The sequence below is a fragment of the Taudactylus pleione genome, unplaced genomic scaffold (genome assembly GCF_031769625.1).
Source record: "Taudactylus pleione unplaced genomic scaffold, aTauple2 ptg000053l, whole genome shotgun sequence".
In the NCBI taxonomy this organism is placed as follows: domain Eukaryota; kingdom Metazoa; phylum Chordata; class Amphibia; order Anura; family Myobatrachidae; genus Taudactylus; species Taudactylus pleione.
The window spans coordinates 22,990,584-23,002,500 of record NW_028284455.1 but is presented as its reverse complement, the minus strand read 5'-3'; the positions used below and the strand labels follow the sequence as shown (position 1 = coordinate 23,002,500).

Here is an 11,917-nt window from a genome sequence, read left to right as displayed (position 1 = left end):
ATCTGATTATTTTTCCTACAAGATTTTATCATGGACAATGTGCAAATTTGTTGTTTTGTGGTGTGGTTTTTTTGTTACTCTTTTTTGCCTTGCTTGTTTTGTTATGTAAATAGAGAAAGAGACCCACTATACAAATGAATGGGTGTTGTACTCTCCAGTTTGTAAATCTTAAAAAAAACATACTTAAGGTGAGTATAATGGCAAATAACTGCATTAACATAATTGTCTTCATATTTGTGTGTATAGTGCCTTATTTATGGCAGGGATAGCAATCAAAAGTCTCCAGCAAATTGTAATACATTATTTGAAACTTTTTTTTGTTTTCCAAAGTCAGAAATGTTGAATATGTAATTCTCAAATCCCCATTTGGGAATGCCTGGAATTGTAATTCATGTGGCTAACTGAGCCATGGGTTCTCCAAGCTGTGTATAAGTGGTATTTGAGGTTTACTTGAGATACTGCCAATCTTTTATACACACATTATTTCAGCCAGCCCACAGGAGTTGGGCAGTTTGTAAAGTGGGCTGAGATGAAAAACCTCAAAGACATGTGAAACAACCAAATATTGACAACTAAAATTGTTTGGGCAACCAGGGCATCGGAGACAAAACTCTTGGGACTCTGTGCACTCATGTCTTTGAGGCCTCCCATCCCTCCCCAATATGTACAGGCTGGTTGACCATTGTCATTCCATCTCCAGCTGCATCCCCGTTACTGTCCATCTCCAGCCTCATCCCCCTCGCTGTCTATCTCCATTCTCATCCTCCTCGTTGTCTCTCCATTCTCATCCCCCTCGTTGTCTCTCCATTCTCATCCCCCTCGTTGTCTCTCCATTCTCATCCCCCTCGTTGTCTCCCCAGCCTCCTCCCCCTCATTGTCTCTCCAGCCTCATCGTCCCTCTCCTTCTATCCATCTCCACCCTCATGCCCCTCTCTGGCTCTCCATCTCCACCCTCATGCCCCTCTCTGTCTCTCCATCTCCACCCTCATGCCCCTCTCTGTCTCCAACCTTCACCCTCTTCTCTGGCTCTAGCACCCCCTCCCCTTTTTGTCTTTCCAGCTCCTGCACCTTCCTCCCATGTCTCTCATGTCTCTCCGGCTCCAGCAACCAACTCCCCTAATTGTGGAGGCAGTTATTTTGTGAGCTGATTCAATATTTCTGAGAATTCATCCTATCAGCTCTGTTGGAACCAAATACATCACAAAGACACATCAATTGATGAGCTGCATTTTCTTTATATGTTACATTTACCATGTCTGTAAACGGTTGTTATTAGTGAGACATGACTCTAAATTTTCTCCTAGATGAAGTTATTGCCTGCAACATGCATTACACTTCCTGCACTTCTAGTAATTTCTCACTTGTAATCAGCTTTGGAACACTCCCTTGGGGAACACCCTTGTATCCGCTTTCCTATCATTGTTTTGGGGGGATTTTGAAAAACTTGTGTTGATACTATATGTAATGAAGGTTCTTGGATTACTGCACTAATCATATAAAGAAATATATCATTAAGTTACCTTCTTAAGTGTGGGAAACATAATACTTGAAGGACTATGCAGACCTATTTTTATGATATTGATTGTAGTTATTCAATAGCAGGTGCTAAATATCCTAGCAACCAGGATACTAATATAGTACAAGAGAGAATTTCACTGCAGCAAATACTCTCTCACAGATTTCTTTTCATAACATTTTAGTGATTCACTTATTGGGCCTGATTCAGGGTTGGACGCAAATGTCGCCACAGATGTGTCTTTGTACGCAGCTGCTGTGCGAGAATATGCAAAAGCCGGAGGAGACATCTTGTGTAAAAAGACACTCACTGCCGGCTCTCTGATCCATTGCCTGCGTCCAAAGAAGCGTCCTTCTAGTCCAACATCAGACCCCTGAGATATGGGGCCCATACATCTATCCTGTATCTGGGCAATTACCCTTTTTGCCGGGGTCGGGGGATCGGAGAAATCCAACCAGTTGGACAATCTTGATTCCCTGAATTTTGACCCGATGGTCAGAATCAGCGAGTCAGACATTTTTAACATGTCGAATTTCCCTGATGGATCGCTGATCAGTGATGGTCACCAATAGGCTTTTTTTTGATTGCTGATAGGCATTGGCAGAATGGGAAATCGGCCATAGATGTATTACTCAGGATGCCTGGAATAAATTGTCCGAGGACACAGCCACTGGCTTCGAAGCGCCCAGAAAACGGGGTCAACATCCCCATCTTCTGAAACGTTTCCCGACGCACCCTGGACTGGAACACCTGTAGCCTGTCAATCAGGCTATGGTTAACCAGGCACTGCGAATTGAGCCGCAGTACCATCATGAGACGTGCTCTGCGAATCTGGAACATGCGTTCCCACAGGCGTAGCCTGTGAAACCCTGCTGTGAGAACAGCGCACTCCGGGTCACGATGACCTGGAGTGCGCTGCTAGCCGGCCGATTGGTCCGGCTTCAGTGGCGCTTGGAGATGACGTCATCTCCAAGCGACCACTTTCACTCCGGAAAAGCCCAGTCTATGCAGACCCGACTCCGGTGTGAGCGGCGCCGACTCGGGAATATCCCGAGTCGGCGCCGGCAAAATTCCGGGTCTGATCCGGACAGGAACTTTGGGCCTGATTCAGAGGCGCTCACAAAAAGCGAGCGCTCGCTCTGAATCAGGGCGGGCGCAGGTTTTTTAGGAGCGGACTCCTGGCCGCTCGCATAGCTGTGGGTGACCACCCACAGCTATAGCGAGCGGCCATGATGATGGTCAAGACCATCGCGACCATCGGGCTTGCGACGAGACCCTTGTGGTAGGGTCTCTTGGCCGCAAGCCTCAAATCGAGCCGTGAGCTCTCCCACAAACGGTAGGCGTTCGCATGGGAACGCCTCCGTTTGTGAAGCCACCCTCCCGCCACACCTACAAAATGGGGCGAGCTGTTGATCAACATCGACAGCCGCCCCTTTTGTAGTGAGTCCCAGAGCAAGCGCTTTTTGCGCTCGCTGCGGGGCTTGCGCACGCGCAGTGCGCACTGGGCCACCATCGACCCGCTTGCGAGCGCAATGCGCTTGCGAGCGGGTCTGAATCAGGCCCTTTGTTCCAACTCCGGGTCAGACCCTGAATTTAGGTGGAAAAGGGGAATTACAGAATCTGGGCTGCATCCAGAGCTGAATCTACCCCATTATCTGCTATTGGAGTGAATAACTTATTTATTCAGCAGGGCAACACCTAAAACATACTATTCCAACAAAGTGTCTGTACTGCTAAGTACTTCTAAAGTTGTTTATACAGCCAGCTTTTTTTTCTTTTCTTTTTTTTTAAAGATGGCCTATTTTGTCATTTTAGACTGGAAAATGTGGTCACTGTGCGCAGTTATGGGCTAACTAACCATGAACTAGTCTGTGCCCCATGAGAGTCTGTTGCTTGGTCTCAGAGCAAAGTATTTAGAGCTGTCCAATTTACCCGCAATTGTGAGTGGCCAAATTGGACACACATCATTGAGCAACCGCATCTGCCAAGTATGTCCCAGGTGCTATGGTGAGGAATACAAATGGGAGTTATTACTAGCTTGCTTGGAAATCCAAGGACTGTTCTACATGTTTGTATTATTGTAACCCATAAAACATATTTCAAGTCCCTCCATACAGGAATAACACTCAATTAATCCACTAATTGATTAGTATCTCCACATGTTTATAGAGCATTACTTTACAAGTTGTTTCAATTGTTTACTGTGTAGTGTAGAAAAATAGTATCAAGACTATTATGTTTGAATCACATTTGTTATTAGGCTTTAGAGCAGGGGTGGGGAACCTTTTTTCGACCGAGGGCTTTTGTAATAATTATAACATTATTTGCGGGCCCGGTGCAGGCCACGCCCCCTCCATGTGATGTCACACGGGGCGGGACCACAATCGCAGGTGATTACAGCATTGCCCGAAGCATCCTGAGGAGCTGTAAGGGCAGCAGTGTGACCGTCTGATGCATCCTAAGGACGCTCCAGGCGGCCCTGCTGCATAGATTCTGGCTGCAGGGTGCCAATCTAGGCACCCTGCTAGCCAGATGAGGCTAGCAGAAAAATGCTCAGAGGGCCAGACCAAATGATTCCGTGGGCCTTATATGGCCCCCGGGCCTGAGGTTCCCCATCCCTGCTTTAGAGAATATCGTGGAAAATGAATTACTTTTAAGTTGTATGTTATGCAGGGATATGTTCTTGCCTAAAATTCTTTCCATGATGTTTCTACCGCAGGTCACAGAGCCGTTTATATTGGTGTACACGTACCACTTGGCAGACAGAGCCGCAGACGCCACAGACATCGTGGCCACAGACATCATCGGAGAAGAAGAGAGAGAGAAAATGATGATAAAGACGACGGTCGGGAATCTCCGAACTATGGTATGGTATTCAGCTGTCTAGTATGGTCTTCTGCACTGCCCACGCTGTCAATGGCATGGTTGTCCTCCCTCAGCTGTAAACATGAACCCATATGTGCTTCTATAATATAATTGATTGACTACACATATATCTGATGATAAGAAGACAACAGATCGATATAAGGGTCCAAAGCTGCCTGTTACACTCCATCATTCTGTCATACTCCATCATGCTGTCACACTGCATGACATTGTATTCAAACATCAGTGCCAAGCATCATAAATCTCTTAAAAGGTTAAGATTTCTTCCTTCATTTTTTTAAAGGGGCAGAATGCTGAAACGCACATCAGTGCCAAGCGTCATAAATCTCTTCAAAGGTTAAGATTTCTTCCTTCATTTTTTTAAAGGGGCAGAATGCTGAAACGCGTATCAATATCCTATTGGAATCTATAGCTAATATTTCATTTTAGTTCATCTGAAAAGCCATGCTATTTTTAGTGCTAATGCTGCCTCTGGATATGGTATCCCAGTGTAACTATTTGCAGACTGCAATGTGACACTTGCCCTCTGACTTGTGACCTATTATGTCTAATGGAAACTAGTTCACTTGGGATCCAGCAGTAAATTTACTGCATGTTAGCACTGAGGGACAACTCAGTCTTATGTACAAGTCAAAATGGGCACACCATGATCTTCTATGGCCAAAGTGCATTATTGCATGATTCTATGACAATATGGGGTAGGGCCTGATTTGTGATTTCGTTCTGCTTGCAGTTTTCATCCTGCCACTTTGCAGTGAATTTGCTGTTAGCCATGTCGGTCTGTTTGTTAACAGTGTGAAGCAGCCATAAGCCTGGGGGTCCTGGTGCAAATCTGAGCTGTGGCCCTGTAATCAGTAGTTAATCTTCATTATCAGACTGTAAAGTTGCATATACACACAACGATTTTGTTACCAACAATTTTATGAACGATTTTCTGTCAGATTATCTGTCAGATCTGTCAGATTTTTTAAAGTGTAATGAACGATTTTTTTGAACTACAAACAATTACCTTAATGAAAATCGTTCAGTTGACAAGTCTGACTGAACTACAAACTACAAACATGAATGCGCATGAACGATAATCGTTCATCGTTTGACTCAGAAAGTGAATGATTTTTTCAAACGATTATCGTTAAACTATATCATTTAACGATAATCGTTCAAAAAATCGTTGTGTGTGTATGCAGCTTTAGTCCTATAGGGATAGTAGTCCATTTACTGCTTGCTTGTTTATCACTGGATTTTTATTTTAAATACATTTTGTAGTAGCTTTAACAGCATGTCAGTCAGGGGTGAATTTCAGTGGGGTCTTGCACTGGTGTCAGCCCAACCCAGCACCCGCACCCGGAAGCAGTTTACAAAATATCTCTAATTCTAAGGGCCGTATTCAATTAGCCGCGAAAAGTGCTGTTTAAAGAAAAGGTTTCACCGATTTGCACTTTTCACCTGTTTTCAAAGTATCTCCATATTCAATTCCCCGGAGTTTTCGCCTACATGAAAAATCAGTAGGCAAAAACATTTCTCCAGCAAATGGCAGACAAAAAGAAGTGCAAAATCCATATTTTGGGGTATAAATGTGAGGAGTTAACCCTTTGGACACCCCTCCTAATGACTTCATAGAGCAATAGAGCACCCCATGAAAAGCTTCAGTGACCGTGGGAATCAATATAGAATAGTAGTAGTAGAATAGACTGATTTCCCCCAAAAAAGAGGTCCTTTTAGCTAATTTCGCTGTGGAGAACATTCTCCTATCCGCACTTTTGCATGTTTTACAATTGAATATGGCGAAAAGCGGGGACGCGCATGGAGAAAACATTGCAGCAAAACAGGCGAATGAGGCGAATTCAATTAGCTTTTCACCAGACTGCACTTTTCTCAGCTGATTGAATTTGGCCCTAAGTAGGCAATAGGACACTTTAAATAAACTCCAGTTTGTTTTAATGTAAAAGCTGTAAAAGTCACCCATTTTCTGTGTGAATTATAAAGAAGTTCACCTTGTGGTTGACAATTACAAATGACAATTAGCCCATAATTCAGGTTAATATATAGCAGTGTAATTTATGACACATAATGTATAGCAGTGTAATTTATGACACATAATGTATAGCAGTGTAATTTAGAACACAATGTATTGCAGTGTAATTTATGACACATAATGTATAGCAGTGCAATGTATGACACAATGTATAGCAGTGCAATGTATGACACAATGTATTGCAGTGTAATTTATGACACATAATGTATAGCAGTGTAATTTATGACACAATGTATAGCAGTGTAATTTATAACACAATGTATTGCAGTGTAATTTATGACACATAATGTATAGCAGTGCAATGTATAACACAATGTATAGCAGTGTAATTTATAACACAATGTATAGCAGTGTAATTTATAACACAATGTATAGCAGTGTAATTTATAACACAATGTATAGCAGTGTAATTTATAACACAATGTATAGCAGTGTAATTTATGACACACAATGTATAGCAGTGTAATTTATAACACAATGTATAGCAGTGTAATTTATAACACAATGTATAGCAGTGTAATTTAGAACACAATGTATAGCAGTGTAATTTAGAACACAATGTATAGCAGTGTAATTTATGACACAATGTATAGCAGTGCAATGTATGACACAATGTATAGCAGTGCAATGTATGACACAATGTATAGCAGTGTAATTTATAACACAATGTATAGCAGTGTAATTTATGACACAATGTATAGCAGTGTAATATATGGCTCATAATGTATAGCAGTGTAATTTATAACACAATGTATAGCAGTGTAATTTAAGACACAATGTATAGCAGTATAATTTATGACACAATGTATAGCAGTGTAATTTATGACACAATGTATAGCAGTGTAAATTATAACACAATGTATAGCAGTGTAATTTAAGACATAATGTATAGCAGTGTAATTTATGACACAATGTATAACAGTGTAATTTATGACACAATGTATAGCAGTGTAATTTATGACATAATGTATAGCAGTGTAATTTATGGCACATAATGTATAGCAGTGTAATTGATGACACATAATGTATAGCCGTGTAATTGATGACACATGATGTATAGCAGTGTAATTTATGACACATGATGTATAGCAGTGTAATTTATGACATAATGCATAGCAGTGTAATTTATGGCACATAATGTATAGCAGTGTCATTTATGACGCAATGTATAGCCGTGTAATTTATGACACATGATGTATAGCCGTGTAATTTATGACACATGATGTATAGCAGTGTAATTTATGACACATGACGTATAGCAGTGTAATTTATGACACATAATGTATAGCAGTGTAATTTATGACTCAATGTATAGCAGTGCAATGTATGACACAATGTATAGCAGTGTAATTTATAACACAATGTATAGCAGTGTAATTTATGACACAATGTATAGCAGTGTAATATATGGCACATAATGTATAGCAGTGTAATTTATAACACAATGTATAGCAGTGTAATTTAAGACACAATGTATAGCAGTATAATTTATGACACATAATGTATAGCAGTGTAATTTATGACACAATGTATAGCAGTGTAATTTATAACACAATGTATAGCAGTGTAATTTAAGACATAATGTATAGCAGTGTAATTTATAACACAATGTATATCAATGTAATTTATGACACAATGTATAGCAGTGTAATTTATGACATAATGCATAGCAGTGTAATTTATGGCACATAATGTATAGCAGTGTAATTTATGACGCAATGTATAGCCGTGTAATTTATGACACATGATGTATAGCCGTGTAATTTATGACACATGATGTATAGCAGTGTACTTTATGACATGATGTATAGCAGTGTAATTTATGACACATGATGTATAGCAGTGTAATTTATGACACATGATGTATAGCAGTGTAATTTATGGCACATAATGTATAGCAGTGTAATTTATGACACGTTATTATTATTATCCTTTATTTATATGGCGCCACAAGTGTATCGCAGCGCATTACAAAGTACAGAAACAAATAATTTGACAACTGACTTACAGTACAAAATAGGACAAGGACATGGATAATATACATTGCTACATTAGTGACCATAACACCTAGATATGCAACAGAGCGTAAGTAACCAAGTGTTAGGTGCCCTGGTGGGGGGTAAGAAGTAGGTGAAGTAAAGTAAGGAGACGCACAAGAGGGTAGAGGTCCTGCTCGTAAGAGCTTACATTCTAAAGGGGAGGGGTAGACAAACAGTTGTGACACAGATGGGGTAAACAGGAAAGAAGGAGCATGTTGCAGCAACTTAGCTGGAAGGCTTTGATGAAGTAGTGCTTCTTGAGAGCCCGTTTGAATGATTGTAAAGAGGAGAGTCTGATAGGGAGAGAGAGAGAGTTCCAAAGGTCGGGAGCAGCATGGGCAAAATCTTGGAGGCGGGAGTGGGAGGAAGTCATCAGCTGGCATGAGAGGCGGCGTGCATTAGTTGAGCGAAGGGGCCGGACAGGAGAGTGGAGGGAGATGAGGTCAGAGATGTAAATGGGAGAGGAATGGGTGAAGGCTTTGTAAGCGAGTGTGAGAACCTTGAATTGGGTTTTGAAAGGGAAGGGGAGCCAGTGGAGGGCATGTAGGAGAGGGGTGGCACATGTAGAGCGTTTGGAGAAGAAGATGAGTCGAGCAGCAGCATTGAAGACATACTGGAGAGGAGAGAGATGGGAGTTGGGGAGGCCAGATAGGACAAGGTTACAGTAGTCCAATGTGGATATGACCAGTGAGTGTATGAGGGTTTTGGTGGCATCCTGGGTGAGAAAGGATCTAATATTTTTGAGATGGAAATGACAGGATTGTGAGAGGCTGTGGATATGTGGTTTGTAGGAGAGGGAGGAGTCCAGGATAACTCCAAGACAGCACACTTTGGGGCTAGAATAGATAGTAGTTCCATCAATTGTTAAAGAAATTGTGGGAATTGAGGTTATGTTGGAGGGTAGGAAAATGATCAGACAGTCTTAGACATATTACGTTTAAGAAATCGCTGGGACATCCAGGAACAAATAGCAAAGAGACAGTTGGAGATACGAGTGAGGAGAGAGGGGGAGAGGTCAGGGGAGGAAAGGTAGATCTGAGTATCATCAGCATAGAGATGATAATGGAGGTCAAAAGAGCTGATGCGTTCACCTAGAGAAGACGTATAGAGGGAGATTAGTAGAGGTCCAAGAATGGAACCTTGTGGAACACCTACTGTAAGATGCTGTGATGGGGAAGAGGAGTCATGAGAAGAGACAGAGAAGGACCGTTCTGAGAGGTAGGACGACAGCCAGGAGAGAGCAGTGTCACGTAAACCAAGGGAGTGAATGATTTGCAGCAGGAGAGGGTGGTCAACAGTGTTGAAGGCAGCAGAGAGGTCAAGGAGAATAAGCAGAGAGTAGTGGACCTTGGATTTGGCAGCAAGGAGGTCATTGCTGACTTTTGTGAGGGCAGTTTTAGTGGAGTGGAGAGAACGGAAGCCAGACTGAAAAGGATCAAGAAGGGAGTGGTAGGAAAGAAAGGTGGTAAGGCGGTTGTAAACAACATGCTCAAGGAGCTTGGAGGCAAAAGGGAGGAGAGAGATGGGACGGTAGTTGGAGAGAGTGTTAGGAACAAGGGTAGGTTTTTTAAGAATGGGGGAGACTATCACATGTTTGAATGCAGAAGGGACAATGCCAGATGAGAGGGAGAGATTGAGGAGGTGGGCAAGATGGGAACAGGCACAAGGAGAGAGGTAGCGGAGGAGACGTGAAGGGATAGGGTCAAGGGGGAGGTAGAAAGGGGGGAGGACCGGATGAGAGCCATGACTTCCCCTCCAGGTACAGGGGAAAAGGATGTCAGAGTCGGTGAAATGGATGGAGATGGGTGATCAGGGAAAGGAGGAGGTGTAGAGCAGGGGTACTGGTGGGATGTGATGTCCTGACGTATGGAATCGATTTTAGATGTAAAGTAGGTAGGAAAGTCAATGGCAGTGAGTGAGGAGGGGAGGGGGTGGACAGAGGAGGGAGTTGAAGGTGGTGAAGAGAAGCTGGGGATTTGAGGACTAGGAGGAAATTAGGTTCTTGAAATAGAACTGTTTAAAGGGCAACACTAGGATGAGAGCATACATTTGAAGTGGAGAAAATATTCCATAGAGCGTGATCTTCTCCACTATCGCTCAGCGGTTCTTGAACACTTTCTGCAGATATCTGTTGCATTTGGAATGCCAGGGTTGTAGTGCGTGTCTGCAAGGGTGAGTACTGATTTCCGGAGCAACAGAGTGCAGAGCAGAAGTAAGGGAGGCATAGTATAGGGATGCAGCTTGTTCGTGGCAGGAGAGAGAGAGGATAGGGGAGAGAAGCGAGTCAAGCAGGGAAGATAAAGAAACGGCATTGATAGCCTCAATGTTACGCTTAGTGATGGTGGCCTTTGGAGGTAGAGGAGAAGAGGGAGAGAGAGATAGGTTAAAAGAGAAAAGGTGATGATCAGAGAGGGGGAACGGGGGGTTTGGAATAATTAGAAATATTACAATGGTCAGTAAAGGCTAGATCAAGTGAGTGCCCACTCACATGTGAGGGTGAGGAGGTTCATTGGGAGAGACCAAATGAAGATGTGAGGGTAAGGAGTTTGGAGGCAGAGGATTCAGTGGGGATATCAATTGGAATATTGAAGTCACCAAGGATAATGGAGGGGAGGTCAGAGGAGAGAAAGTGAGGTAGCCAGGAAGCAAAGTTGTCAAGGAACTTAGAGGGAGGGCCAGGGGGACGGTAAATAACAGCTACTCGCAGGTGTACTGGTTGGAAGAGGCGTATAGCATGAACCTCAAATGTAGAGAATGTAAGGGAAGGTTCAGAAGGTAGGAGTTGGTAGGAGTAGACCCCCACACCACCACCATGGCGACCCCCGGGCTGAGGGGTGTGAGAGAAGGTGAGGCCCCCAGAAGAGAGAGCTGCAGGGGAAGTGGTGTCAGAGGATGAAATCCAGGTTTCAGTAACGGCTAGGAGATGCAAATTTTTGGAAATGAAAAGGTCATGGGTGGGAACCAGTTTATTACAGACTGATCTGGCATTCCAGAGGGCACAAGATAGAGGGACAGTGTTTATGGGAGAGATGTGAATGAGATTATCAGGGTTGCTGTGACGAGACGGTGAGACTAATTTGGGTGACCGAGATGAATGTAGTGGAGAGATTGTGCAGGCACCAGTGTTGGGAAGGGAACCTGAAGGTGGTGGGCTGGGAGGGAATTTAATGAGATGTGGGTGGGGTGGCATGGCATTGAGAGGAGGCTTCTAGAAACATTAGCGGTGGGGTAGTAGGACCCAGGTTGATTAGAAGAGAACAAATGTGGAGTAATGGGAGAGGAGAGGGAGGAAGGCAGACAGAGGAGGGGAGATAAAGGAAGGAGGAGGTGGAGGAGATAAGGGGGAAATGATAAAGGTTGAAGAAGGGGGCAAAGCAGTGGATCAGGTAGACACTGAGTGGAGGAGGAATTGGATGAAAACATGGTAATGGTGTGGCAGGG

At 43.1% G+C, this 11,917-nt stretch overlaps 1 protein-coding gene across 6 annotated transcripts in view; it reads left to right on the top strand.

Annotated features, from left to right (window-relative positions):
- The window catches only part of SLC4A7 (solute carrier family 4 member 7), a 175,977-nt gene that overhangs the window by 86,735 nt on the left and 77,325 nt on the right, over window positions 1-11,917 (top strand). For all 6 annotated transcript variants that reach the window (XM_088462750.1, XM_088462749.1, XM_088462752.1 and 3 more), the window contains exon 3: window positions 4,236-4,382. In XM_088462750.1, the coding sequence (XP_088318876.1) occupies window positions 4,236-4,382 (147 nt within the window). The remainder of the gene's footprint in view (window positions 1-4,235; window positions 4,383-11,917) is intronic.